Raw genomic sequence first — 14,493 nt, 5'->3', positions numbered from 1 at the left:
CTGACCTCATGTCTGTCTCCTTCATTCCTTCTCCGTGTTCTTCTCTAAGTCATATGGTCAAACAAGTATTATTTAATAGCTTTAAATAAATTACACATCTTGCTAATGCACTTTTTTAATATAAATAATATTTTTAAATGAATCACCTGGTGTTAAGTGGCTGTTCATACACTTCCAGCTCATATTGGACCAACCTGTCTCCTTCCTGTCTGTCCTGATTCTTTCCCTCCATCCTCACAGCTTAGTGACATGAACTTTGTGTTCAAGAGGTTTAAAAAAATACAGCAGTAAAATCACATATAAAAACATAAAATCTTAATTTTAAATGATATCCTTGTTGGATATCAGTTACTGATCGGACGCTTCATCTGATCAGACTTATCAGATTATTCAGAACAGCTCTGTAGAGTTATATCCCAGAGGAGACATTTAAACTCCCAACTTTTGTAATTTATCTGCTTTATGATTCACCATCAAGTTCAACAAATGATTACTGTCTGAACAACAAAATACCACGACCAAGTTCCTTTATTTTTCATGTCATGCTGTGTTCTATTGTAAATACTGATCAGTAAACAGTGGTAACCTGAACATTTCCAGGCCTCCTCTTGACACCTTCCTGCTGTCTTTCAACCACTTTGAAAAGCTATTTTCATTGCTACAAAATCTTTATCCTTCTGCCTCTTCAGTTTTCTGCCTCTCCATCTATAGCTCTCTGTCATCAGATGACAACACGATTCAAATGAAAACGATCCTGATGTCCCGTTCTCCTGAAGGCAGCACGGATCTGCGCCGAAGAGAAACACCATCGATACAGCTGCAGTTCTGTGCTGGTTTTAATGTTTTAGGCCACAGTATTTTTGCAAGTAGTTCAAAGTTTAAACTGATATTGTTGTGAAACTTTGGTGTAAACTTTACCTTCAAGCAAATGCCCCCCAAAAGAATATCAATGCCCCCTTTTGGAAAATATTGCTGCCAGTGCCCCCTGTCATCCTCTCAACGCCCCCCAGGGGGCGGTACCGCCCCCGTTTTTTGATGAGATATTCAAAGTCTTCCCAATTTTATGTTGAGGAACATTATTCTGAAATTGTTCCACTGTTTTTAGATGCAGTTTTTCACAGACTGCAGAACCTCTGCCCATCTTTATGTCACTTTACTAAATCACTCTTTCGTTCTTTCATTTGGTAAATGAGTTGGTTTAGTAATTTTTGCATTGTCTGGACAGATGCTGCTTATGAGCATGCACAGTGACTCAGCTGCACAGAGATATAAAATAAGTCTTTTTTTTTTTTTAAACAGTCTAAATGTCAGTTTCACATTCATTCTGGGCCCTTCTGGCAATCTAATTATCTGTACTTAAGCTTCTATTTTATACTTGTCCATGTTTGGTTTGCTTATTTCTTCGTAGAAAAAATTCAGAAAATTAGACAATCAGTAAATTCCTCAAGTACAGAATGTGTGTTATCACTGTGTCCACCTCATCCTGATTCCAATACCATGACACAATATTACCCCATAAACTAAAAAATCCTGGATGATATTATACACCATCTGAAATCCACCACCTATTGCCTTAACACTCTGCTGACGAAGTTTTTCAAAAATGTCTCAAATTGTATGGCCATGAAACTTCTACAGATTGTAAATATGTTTCTGGTCTCAGGTGTTTTCCCACATGCCCTCAAAACGGCCGTCATTAAGCCACTCTTAAAAAAGAACAACCTTGACATCTCACTATTAAGTAACTACAGGCCTATATCAAACCTTCCCTTTTTGAGTAAAATCATTGAAAAAGCTGTCTTCCTACAACTTTGTCACTTCTTGACATTGAACAACTGTTTTGGTGTCTTTCAGTCTGGTTTTCGACCACATCATAGCACTAAGACCACTCTTGTTAAAATCTGCAACGACATTCGGATGAATACAGATGACAGTAAGATTACAGTCCTAGTATTACTGGATCTCNGTCTTCACTCTCCCCTCAATTAATGACATCTCCAAATTATTTCAAAAATCAAAATCTTCAACCTGTCAATAAGATCCTCTTCCAACTATTCTTGTTAAAGTAACCATTCCTTTGCTGTCCCCTTTGATCACTGGTGTTGTCCCCCCTGCCCTCAAAACAGCTGCTGTTACCCCTATACTAAAAAAACCTGGTTTAGATCCCAATAATCTCAGTAATTTTTGACCCATTTCAAATCTTCCATTCATTTAAAAAATTCTTGAAAAAATTGTTTTTGCTCAACTTCAAGCTCATTTGTCCTGTAATAATTTATAGTTATAGTTTTTGTCCACTTCATAGCACTAAAACCGCACTCCTTAAAATTAACAATGATCTTCTCCTTGCTGCTGCTTCGGGTTTATTATCCATACTCTTTCTGCTTGATCTGACTGTGGCGTTTGATACGATTTCACATGACATCCTTCTGGACAGACTTTCCTCTCTTGGCATTGTAAATGCACTTCTCAATTGGTTCCATTCATATCTTTCTGGTTGCACTCAGTTTGTTCAGTTAAAATCTTTCATGTCTCATTCTGTTCTCATCACCTCAGGTGTTCCCCAGGGCTCTGTCCTGGAAATCCTGTTGTTTATTGTTTACCTTCTCTCTCTTGGTGACATCTTTTGCAAATTTCACATTCAGTTTCACTACCATGGATGACACTGCAGCTGCAGTTAATTCAGAATGCTGCTGCTCGAGTCCTCACAAGGACCAAGAAAAGGGATCATATAACCTCAGTTCTTAGATCACTGCACTGGCTACCCGTCTGTCAAAGAATTGATTTTAAAATACTATTATTGGTCTACAAAGCACTGAACGGTTTAGGACCAAAATACATTTTTGATATGCTGGTCTGCTATGAACCTCCCAGAGCCCTCAGGTCAGTAGGGACAGGCCTGCTTTCTGTTCCCAGGGTCAGAACTAAACATGGAGAGGCAGCTTTCAGCTTTTATGCTACTAAAATGTGGAACAAACTCCTTGTAAGCTGCAGGTCTGCTGAAACTCTTAGCTGTTTTCAATCGAATCTGAGGACTTTTCTATTTACTGCTGTCTTTCCTTAAAGCTGACCCACATTGATCTTATCTGTTTTTTCATTTTATTTACTTTTTTATTTACTGCTTTATCTAAGTTGTTTATCTTGTTTCTATTAAAATGTATCTGTTAGCTGGCTTTTGGTACTCTTAGTTTGCCTTACAGTACCTTTATTTTACTTATCTTAGTTTTTACCACGTAGACCTTTTATTAAACTATTAAAATGTTTTTAACTCTTAGCTGGCCATCGGTACCCACAGTTAGTCTTTGGTATCTATAATTCAGTTTTTATCATATCTCATTAACTGAGTTTTTTTTTTTATCCTAGTCTAGTTTATGTTCACTGTCATTATATCCTAGTTTGATTTTCCTCAGCTTATTTTTATTTTTAGTTTATTTTTAGTATAATTAGTTTTAGATAAGTTTTACTCTGTATTTTTATGTAACTTTATATTGGGTGTGTGTTTTCCTGGCTTCTGTTTGGCTGAGGTTTTTAAACTCTGGTTTAGTTCATGTTATATTGTAGTTTGATTCTCCTCAACTTATCTTTGGTTTATCTTTAGTACGACTTAGTCCTTTGTAGTGTCTCATGTTTTAGATATGTTTAGCTCTATATTTATGATATCGTTGTGTGTGTTTTATGACTTTGCATGTTGTACAGCACTTTGTACTGCCCTGTTGCTGAAAAGTGCTATATAAATAAATTTGACTTTGACTTTATCTAATGACCCTAATCATATTAGTCAAATAATAAAACATATCAATGCTGTCTGGTTACTTGGTGCAACTAATAAATTTATTGCATAGTAAATATGCGGTTCTTTCTGCTTTTGATGAACTCTATTAAAATAAAGTTTCATCAGCCTCTCCCTGCAGCATCTTCAGCCCTAACAGTCTGTTTACCTTGATGAGATCCACTTAGTGAGACCCTCAGATCAGACTCAGTGTAATGAGATAGCGGCTTTCAAAGTCAGTAGGATCTACTGCAGTTTTCAACAAAAATTGCCACAAATCAAAATTTTCATTAGCTTGTTGTAAACTCTCCAGACTGCATAACAATCTCTTTTTCTGGTTGTTTTTTCAGACTATGCCTGGCCTCTACCCGGTGCCCTATGCCCAATCTGGATCTATCTGGATGTGTTGTTCTCCACGGCTTCCATCATGCACCTGTGCGCCATTTCTCTGGATCGATACGTTGCCATTCGTAATCCTATTGAGCACAGCCGCTTTAATTCCAGAACCAAAGCCATGATGAAGATTGCTGCTGTCTGGACTATATCTATAGGTCAGCACATACTTATATTAGACATTTACTGTGTCAAAGTGATTCTGCACACATTTGCAAGTTTAAAGAGTCTAAACCAGTGCTTGTGAATGTGCATGACAGCGTTCTTCACTCATCATTACTGTTTTTTTTCTGGCTTGTATGTTTCTGGCTGGCAGGTTCTCACTGCAAAGGGGAGCAAAGGGAAACTGCAGACCAGGCATAGAAATTACCTTAAATGTCAGAAAAACTGTACTACCTAAAATTAAATACCGTAGATGCTAGAAAAGTTGTGCTGCCTGCAATGAATTGCCATAAATGCAAGAAAAGCTGCACTACCTAAAATGATTTAAAAAGCTGTGAAAAGCTTTACCAAATAAAATGAATTATACGTAGAGCAAAATCTGTGCTGCCTAAATAAATTTCAGTGGATTGAAGCTGAGAAGCTTGAAGTAAATTACTGAAAATGCTGGAATACCTAAGCCACTTAAAATGAAATACCAAATGCTAGTAAGTCTTTGCTGCCTAAAATAAATTGCTGTGAATACAGTAAAACATGTGCAAATTAAAAATTATTTGTATTCTAAAATAACCATTTAAATTTTAACAATTGATCTGGGTTCAGATAAAACTTTATTTTGGTCTGGATCTGGACCAGAGTTCGCTATTTGTATCACTAGTCTAAGCCAACAAAGGGTTAATTAGCATTTAGTAAATTAGGATTCTTGTCAGGGACTTAATGCTGCAGATTAAACAGAATCAATAATGTATGCATTTGCATGATTATTGTCTGAAGGTAGAAGGGTTTTATTTTGAAGACGCTTATGATGTTCTGCTCAATAGCATCACATTGGGAAACTATAATTTCTTCTGTTCGTCTGGACACATTAACTGATTAAAAAAACTAACAGTGTAGAGTTTCTCTGTGACATAAAACAGGCGTAAAGGATTGTAGATGGTTTATCGCTCTACTTTATAGAACACAAAATACAGCTCACATAAAAGCTACAAGTATTTACTTTCTGGAAAAATGTGATTACATACGATCACTTGAACATGTTGGCACTGTTTCGAAATAACAATGGGAAATGGTTTCACATCTTAAATGACTTTTTTTCCTTGGGGAAATGGGGTATTCCACATGTCAACTGTATGTTTATTGTTCCAGATTCACACAGGAAACATGTTTTTTCACATGTGTTTAACGTATCTCGCATGTTATTATTGTCTATAAGGCCGAGCAATAGTATATATGTCTGTGTGCACTATTGCTTGTCTTTGTTTCTCTATACTGCTGGCAAAATATCTTATGAATCACTAAAGAGATTGTAATTAAATTTTCCAAATATAATCAATGAACATAGCTCAACAAGTGATTAACTTACGGATTCAACTCAATTCAATATGGTCACCACAGCCAACTGATTTTAGAAATCAAAATATTGTCCATAACTCAGCCAAGTTTACAAATGTTGAGCTAAAATTATGTGGCAAAGTGGCTGAGCATTGTCTCCAACAATTTATTTGAGTGCAACACATCTGCTAAAAACTTTGGCATTGACTGTTGGGGTTAACCCTGTTTATCTGTTAGAAATTCATCCCATGAACCAATGGATGTATTTTATTAAAAAAGTATTCAAAAAGTAATCACAGGATGTATATTTACAACTGTTTTTTTAAATCAACCCAATTCAAGATCACTACTACAACTACTCGACCTTAACCTTTACAAAAATGGCTATAATTTAATTTTACAGATACTGAGCTCAAGGGCGTAAATCTCATCTCATGATTTGGGGGGACATTAAACAAGAAAATTTCTTAAGCTTATCCAAACTGCATGCATATACTATACAGAATAATCAGTAATAATAATGATTTAAATGGCATGTATTTAGTAGTCCTAATAGTAATATTAATCAGTACAATAGTGTCAGTAATTTTCTTATGAATTAAGGCATTTATTAAAAATACGCCCCCCGCCCCCAATTCAAACTCTTAGGGAGCTAAATATGATCGAGATATTTGCCAGCTTGCTTCGACTAAAATGCTGGAATCTGATAAGCTGATGTGTTACACTACGTAAATCAAAATTAGCTATTAACTGTGAGGATTTGGATTTTTGTGTTTTTCAGTTTTGTTTTCTTTATTATTTTGTTGCGGTTTTAGTTATTGTTTCAGTATGGTTTTTCTGGTTTGTGTTGTTGTCAGCATTCACTCCTCCCCTGTTGTCACTCACTCGGTCTCCTGCCATACCCACCTTCACCTGCCGGTAATTGCTACTCATTCCACCTGTTTCCACTTCTCCTAATTATTCCCAGTGTTTAATTACCCGGTCATCACTTCCACACTCTGTCGGTTCATTGTTTGTTCGTTGTCTGTTTCCGCTCATTGTGCTTTGTTTTCTTGATGCCTTGCCTTGCCACGTTCTTAGATTTTTGTTATGTTTGAGTTGCTGCCACGTCAGATTTTGTTTTGCTTATGTTCTTTATTTAATAAATTAGTTTTTTCATTTTAAGAATGAGTCTGCATTCTGGGTTCGTCTACGTCTCCACCGAGCTTGACATTAACCCTCTGGGGTCTAGGGTGAAACTGGACGTTTTTGGACTATTTTAAATTCCCTTCATATTTCATCCTAAAAGTGGTTTAACCTGCCATGTTTGGAGTCATTTTTTTTCAGCACAACCTCCTAAGTATGAATTTCAAGTAATATTTTACTTTTGACCTACTGTATTAACACAACAGACCTAAAATCACACAAAAAACATAAAATCCGAGTGGAAAATTCTTAGTTTTTTCACGGTAAAAACCACAAACATACTTAATGAAATGTTTTACAACTTAGAATGCAAATATAATCAGTAATATTCATAAACCCATGAACAAATTGAGCAAACAACGAAATTGTCAGCATTTTAATGAAGAAAGTGTATATATACACTTAAAATGCTGGCAATTTCTTAGGTGTTTTTTAGACAAAACAATCAGTTCTAATAAATTGTCTTAAATCCTTTGTGCCACTCATATAAACAGTTTCTGTCCAAAACAAGGCAGAGGGGCACATCACATTCTTATTTTTGGTCATTTCCTATGCCCTGTTCATGCAGGATCATTCAGGTAAATTTTATAAAATATATCCTAATGCATGCTCAAAATAAGCTTCCAAAATATGGATTGTGGATGCTTCCAAAATTCCTTTGTTTTACTTAGATTAATGGCGGATTTCTCTCTTTTTTTGCCTTTGTATACTTATTTTGTTTGAATACACAGTTTCCTTCATTGAATTATTTGGGGGAACAAATCTACACTTCCCCAAGATTGGGGGGGTCTGGACCCCCCCGACACCCCAGGATTTACGCCTATGGACTGAACTTGTTTGGTAGCAACTAACAGTCATTTACAACGGATACTCCATGCACTAATAAATCATGTAAAATCACACAAAATATAGTGATATTGCAATGTTGCATGAGATTGGGTGTAATGTAATTTCAACCTGGAGAAACTCACGACAAAGAGAAGCTGCAATGAAATGGTTTTATTTGACATGAATGACATAAGATATTTGGCGCTCGGACCTCGGCGGAAGACGCGAGTGCCGACAATAGCAATGGCGCTTTGAGGAGAAGCTCAGGTTGAGCATTAGAGGCGTCTTCCCCGGGCCGGCCACTGGTGGTGGAGGTCGAAAAGGGGAAGGAAGCTTGAGGGAGCTGGGAAACTAGGGGTGGAGAAGGGGTGGAGGTGGGTTGAAGTTCGGCTGGTGAACGAATAGGGCCATGATGGAGGTCCTTTTGAACGAAGGCTTGCTCGCGGTCAGATGCCGATGGGCTGAGATGGAGGCGCGGTCTGATGCCCATGGGCTGAGATGGAGGCGCGGTCTGATGCCCATGGGCTGAGATGGAGGCGCGGTCTGATGCCCATGGGCTGGAGTGGAGGTGCTCGACGCAGCGATTAGATGCAGGTGGGGCTGAAGCAGGTCTTCCAGTCTGGACTTACGCCTAGGCTTCATTTTCAAGGTTTAACAAAAATGGCGACAACTCCATCTTTTCTTAATATAATATGATCTTAGTCTAAAATTCTGCCATGAAAGGCAGTAATATGCATTCCTTCAAGAAAAACTAGGCCTTCAATTTTAAGATATTTTTTATGTAAGAAAACAGGATTTCACCATGTGCAGTTCATGTGTTTTTTCCATAAAGAACAGTTTGCAAATGCTTTAGAAATGTGTTAATTTAGAATCATTTTGGCAGCTTGATTTTTTATATTTATCTTATGTTTGATTTTTCCTGAAGGTTTGTCCTTTTCCCACAGTAAAAAATGGAATTCATACTGTTACTATTTGATTTGTAAATATGATGCAGAGGAAGAGCAAATAGTTCTTGAAAATGGAGTGGTAAAGGTGGAGCAGGAAAGACATGTTGCTCAGTCTCAGTGAATATTTAGTGGTGATATGAGCTCAAGACTGATCAATTTGGAGAGTAAAATGACAAGCAGCTGCTGAGAGAAAAAACATTTTTGTTTCAAACTTTTGAAGCATGTATCCACAGAGCCACCCATGAATCCATTCCTTCTGTCCTCCCTTGTGATATTTTCTGCTGAATAATCAAGTGAAAAGATCAATTTCTTAAGTAGGTTTGTGTGCATGTCCACTTTTTCTAAGCAGAGTGTCTAGGGATCAGATGACTTTTAAAACTTTTCTCACAGCTGTCCCTCCCTCTCGTTGACCTCAGACCTCCCCTGATGTTATTGCCCTTTGAAGTTCAGGGGCTGTTAGGTCTTACCATACACACTTACATGAACACACTCATACACAGATACAAACTGCCTGAGTGAATCATAGCATCGCCTGACCTTGTTGCAACAGTGTTTTTATTGCAATATTGCAAACTCCTTGCAATATTTCATGAACCAGAATAAGGATAAATTATTGATGCACATTGTACAATGTTTCTCCAAAAGACTTATGCTCTCATTGAGTCTTAGGCTACGCTCACACTGCAGGCAAATGCAACCCGATTCTATTTTTTTTTTTTTTCTTTGCCCCTATGTGATGTGTCAGATTTTTTTCATGGCAGTGTGAATGTGACAAATCCTATTATATATATATATATATCCGACCTAGGTCTTTTCAGTAAATTGGATACATAGCCGATGTTTTTCAAAGCGACTGCAGTGTGAACATTAATGTCGCATTTCATACAACTTTTAGGTTGGATGAAAGGATGGAGGTCCCTCACGTCAAAGTCTTACCACTCTTGGTTCTGACTCTGCATCCACGCATACCTCTGAACAGAGGTAGCAGCCACAGTTCAAAAAAAGGTCATCATTAACATTTGTGCTCTTCTTAGTCTACTTTTATCTTTTACCATTTAGATGTACAGATAGCCCTGACTGGATAGAAACTTCAAAACCAACACACATATGCGTTCATATTTACTTCTGTAAACTCTGCATGCGGAGTGTGATGTCATAGCTTCTTCTGGGCATGCAGGTCATTTCGGGAACTGGAAACTGTTCACTGTTCACACTGGAGACTGATGTAAGTTGCATTTAAAACATAACGTGAAAAAGTACATTAAGATTAGTTCCATTGTGTGCTTGATGCCTCAGTAGTTCTACACTACAGTAAAGAAAACCTGTCTTGTTGTGGCATGAGGTGAAGCCCTGTAGTTGTGAAGTATTTCAGTAACTGTAGGCTTCCAAGGTCATTGTTTAGCTTGTGCTGTGTAAATTAAGTATTTCAGCACTCTATTGAAGTGTTCCACACATCTGTTTGCTTGAGGATAGTATACACTTGTTCTGATGTGCCTAACCCCACGTTCACTCATGAAATCAGCAAAAGCAGACAATATAAATTGTGGTTCATCATCATTTGTGATGGTGCAAGGGTTTCCTTCACGTGCAAAATTAGAAATTAGAATTCCATGATGGTGTTTGTTGTAGCATTAGGAGAAACTGCTATTTCAGGACATTTTTTGAAATAATCAACAAGAGTGATGGCAAACTTGAAGTCATAAGTTCTATGTTCAAATGGACCTACAATGTTAACAGCAATGTGTTGGGGCAGGTGAAACATTAGTTGTTTTGTCACATGCCTGACAAATGGTGATAGGACTGAGTCAACCAAATTGTCCATATGTGGCTACAAGTAAAGTTTTCTGAGGTGCTGTTTGGTGCCAACCACACCCTGGTGTCATTCATAAGCCAGGAGCAAAACCTTTTCTTGCAGAGACTTGGGAACTGCAAGACAATTTCTTCTGAATATCAGTTGTTTTTCTGTAGCCAGTTCATTACATACAAGGAAGTAAAATTTGACTTTCTCTGGAATGGGTTTCTTCACTTTAGGCCGTCCTGAGGGACTGATTTGTCACAGTTTTGTAATTTCAGGACAGTCTTCACATTTAGCTTTAAAATCTGCAAGTGAGAGTGCAGTCAGGAGGAGAGAGATTTCTGCTACTGTATGTCTGAGATAAAGTCCTGTTTAGTATCTGTCCGCCATGATGTTCTCACTTCCTGGTTTGTACTTCCTGTTGTGCTGGAAACATATCAGTCTGGCTGACCAGCGTGCAATTCTTATGCCAGCTCTATTCATCCCTTTAGTGCTTGGAAGAGTTGTGAGGGCTTGATCATCAGTTCTGCATATGAATCTGCATCCCTGCACATATGTCCTCCATCTATCAACTGCCCATGGACAAGCAAGAGCTTCTCTTTCTATAGTGATGTATTTCCTTTCAGCTGGTTCAGCTGACTTTCCTTTTTTTAAATCCTATAGTTGGGGTTGGCTTGGGTTTCCAGAGCTGTCCCTTAGTTATGCTGCTATAGGCTTTGATTGCTGGAGGACAAATAGACCACATTTCCTCACTCTGCTGCTGTCTTTACTTACTCTACTGTAATTATTTATATCATAAACATGTGTTTTTCTTTGTCTTTCTTCCAATAGAAACTACTCCTGGGCCAGTCATTCTATGTTTGTTTATGTCTCTTTCCTGTCCTCTCAAACCCCAGCCATCAAAGCAAATGGTCTGCTCATCCTGAGCCTGGTTCTGCTGAAGGTTTCTTCCTTTTTTTCTTTCCAATGCTGCCAATGTGCTTGTTCAGGATGGGAGACTGTAATGATATGAAGATTCAATGCAATCTATTGGCTACCTTAGATAGACAACCTTTACTATTTGGCTAATTATAATGTATGTGAATGTTTTTTTACAGTTCCCTGGGACAACTTTTGTTCTGACTCTATAAAAATAAACTGAATTGAATTGGTGACAGTGTGCAGGAAGCAAAAACAAAAATATGTTCCACATTGTCTAAGTGCAACTGTGTCAAAACCTCTCCAAATTCATAGTTTGAGGTATCTATCGTAATGAATGTTAGCAGTTCAGGGTTGTAAATGGCTTTTCAGGAGCATTGTTTTGAGATAATTGAAATTCTTATTTGCTGTTTATTTGTTTAGCCATTTGTTTAATTTACATGTGATTTTACCAAATGCTGCAGCCATCAGCTTATCATTAACACACAGTATTGCTAACTCTGGATCAACCACTTCTCTTACTTCAGCCATAGGTGATTAGCATACTTTGATTCAATGTCCCCTTTTCTTGCAGTTATTGGTGTGATATGAGTCTTTATACTCTCATCCTCTATGTAGCAGTTTCTGCACCTTTGCCTACCTCTTCCTATATGAAAAAGAGAACTATGTGGTTGCATGTTGGCAGGTTTGTGATTGAAATAAAACATGGCTGTGTTTGTCAAATAGATAAGTTCTATGTAGTTTCACTGAAACAAAACATGGGACTAGGAGTGATTCAGCATCAGCAGTCATAGAATGTATGAAGCTGCTTGATCCTGTGAACTGGACTGAAAATGTTTACTATGAGTGGAGCAATTTTAAGCAACACTTTCTGCTGTATCTGCAAGCCCTTGTCCTGGACAGCTAACCAAGATGCCAGGAAGATAGCATTGCTCTTTACTGATGAAAGACCACTGGCAGCACAGGTCTACAACACATTTGTCTACAGCAACGGCAGACAAAGATAAGTTTGACATTGATGTGCAAAAGTTTGATGAACATTGTTCACTCAAGAAAAATTAGACTTTTAACACTATGTGTTTTGCTCACATGTTCAACAACCAGCAGAGACCTTTGATGTTTTTTGTTGCGTTTTTTTTTTGACAGATTTAAAGATTAAAGCCAGAACTTGTAACTTTGGAGTGTTGCATGATTCAATGATCCATGACCAGATTGTGTATGGAATCATGGACAAGAAATTGCAAGAAAGATTGCTGAGAGAAAGAGAACTAATTCTACCTGATGCTGTAAAGATTTGCCATGCTAGTGAACTAGCCTTGCAACATGTCAAAATATTTGGTGAAACAGCAAGAGAAGACATTGCAGTGATGGCCACTGTGTCTACCAAGACACAGAAAGTCAGATCAACACATGCTGAAGGTTACAAAGACACAGAGACTTATAACTGTAAGAGGTGTAGGACTAGATATAAACCTAAACAATGTCCAGCATATGGAAAAGTCTGTAACAAGTGTAAAGGCTACAATCACTTTGCAAAGCAATTTTTCTTCAAAAATAAAAACCAAGGTGAAGAAGTACAGACTGTTAAAGAATCTGCTCTTTTTGACATATTCTTTCTGGGCATAGTGACACAGGATGAACTGCCATCTACAGAGAAGAAGAGGACAAGTATGGACATAGTGGAGCAGGATAAATAGACAGAGTCAATGCTTGTCAATGGAGCTGTCATCACTTTCAAGTTGGATACAGGTGCAAAGTCTAATTTGGTGAATGAGTTTGACATCAAGGTGAGGAAGGCAAAACCGCATATTCATCCAAATCGTAAACCATTTAAAGCTCACAAAGACCAGCCGATTGACACAAAAGGTTGATGCAGCCTTAAAGTGAGAATTAAAGGCAAAGAACACAGCCTGATGTTTGACATTGTACCACAGGAATATGAGTCACTATTGGGTGACAAGGCTTGTGAAACACTAGGTTTGGTGAAGATAGTGCACCATATACACAGTAAGCTGCTGGAAGGGAAGGTTCTGACTGTGCTTATGCTCCAAAAAGCAGTTCATATTACCCAACTTTCATGTAGTCTCTGAATGGTGTCCTGGAAGGGGTGCCATCTAGGGATTCTGTTGTTCACCTGGGTGACTCCAATGCCCATGTGGACAATGACAGTTATCTGGAAAGGGGTGATCAGGTTCAGATAAGGCCTCCCTGATCTGAACCCAACTGGTGTTCTGTTGTTGGTGTTCTGTGCTAGGCATGAGTTGTCCATAACAAACACCATGTTCGAGCATAGGATGGTCTGTGTATGTGGCACTAGGCCACCTTAAGCCAAAGGTTGATGATCGATTTTGTACTGTAATTGTGTCATCAGACCTGCAGCCCAATGTTTTGGACACTCGGGTAAAGAGAGGGGCAGAGCTATTAACTGATCACTACCTAGTGGTAAGTTGAATCTGGTGGCAGGGGAGACTGCTGGACAGACCTCATAAACACAAACAAGTAGTGAGGGTGAACTGGGAAACATCTGGTAGAGGCCCTTGTTCATGAGATCTTCAGTTCACCCATTTGGGAGTTTTTCATATGACATGAGGGAAGTCAGGGACATTGAATCCAAATGGGCCATGTTCAGGCTCTCTACTAAAGATGTAGCTTCCAGGAGCTGTGGCCTGAAGGTCATTGGCACCTGTCGCAGCAGAAACAGAAGGACCCGCTGGTGGAAACCTGCAGTGATGGAGGCTGTCAAGATGAAGAAGGAGGTCTTCAGGGCTTAGGTCAGTCGTCGTACAGAAAGAGTTAAGCTGAAAGGCAAAACTCTTGATTTACTGCTTCATCTACATTCCAACCCTCACCCTTTTTTTTCCTGCTCCTGGTGGAAGGCGGATGTGTTTCTTTTCTCTCTGCTTCTCTGTCTCCTGAACTGCCCCCCCCCCCTCCCCTGCTTTCTTTTTCAAAGCCTCTTTATACATATTTTCCAAAAATTTAAGGAATATGGATCTGATCAGCTGGTTTCTCAACGCAATTGATACAATTTTCTCGATTGGGTGAAGGAGAGTCCAGTCTCGGGATATGTCTCGCTGGGTATACGGTGGATTCCTGGCAGGAGTAGAAGACTGTGTACCTACTGAAGTGGAGGTTCCTTACATATTTGGGTTTCTGATAACAGGATTTCT

The 14,493-nt window shown here is 38.4% G+C and overlaps 1 protein-coding gene across 1 annotated transcript in view; it reads left to right on the top strand.

The window, feature by feature from the left end:
• Positions 1-14,493, top strand: part of htr2cl1 (5-hydroxytryptamine (serotonin) receptor 2C, G protein-coupled-like 1) — a 377,534-nt gene that overhangs the window by 334,226 nt on the left and 28,815 nt on the right. Inside the window, exon 5 of the mRNA XM_037976347.1 lies at positions 4,117-4,317. Within this exon, the coding sequence (XP_037832275.1) occupies positions 4,117-4,317 (201 nt within the window). The remainder of the gene's footprint in view (positions 1-4,116; positions 4,318-14,493) is intronic.

Source organism: Kryptolebias marmoratus, linkage group LG7 (assembly GCF_001649575.2).
Source record: "Kryptolebias marmoratus isolate JLee-2015 linkage group LG7, ASM164957v2, whole genome shotgun sequence".
NCBI classification, from domain to species: domain Eukaryota; kingdom Metazoa; phylum Chordata; class Actinopteri; order Cyprinodontiformes; family Rivulidae; genus Kryptolebias; species Kryptolebias marmoratus.
This window is presented reverse-complemented; position numbering and strand designations above follow the sequence as displayed.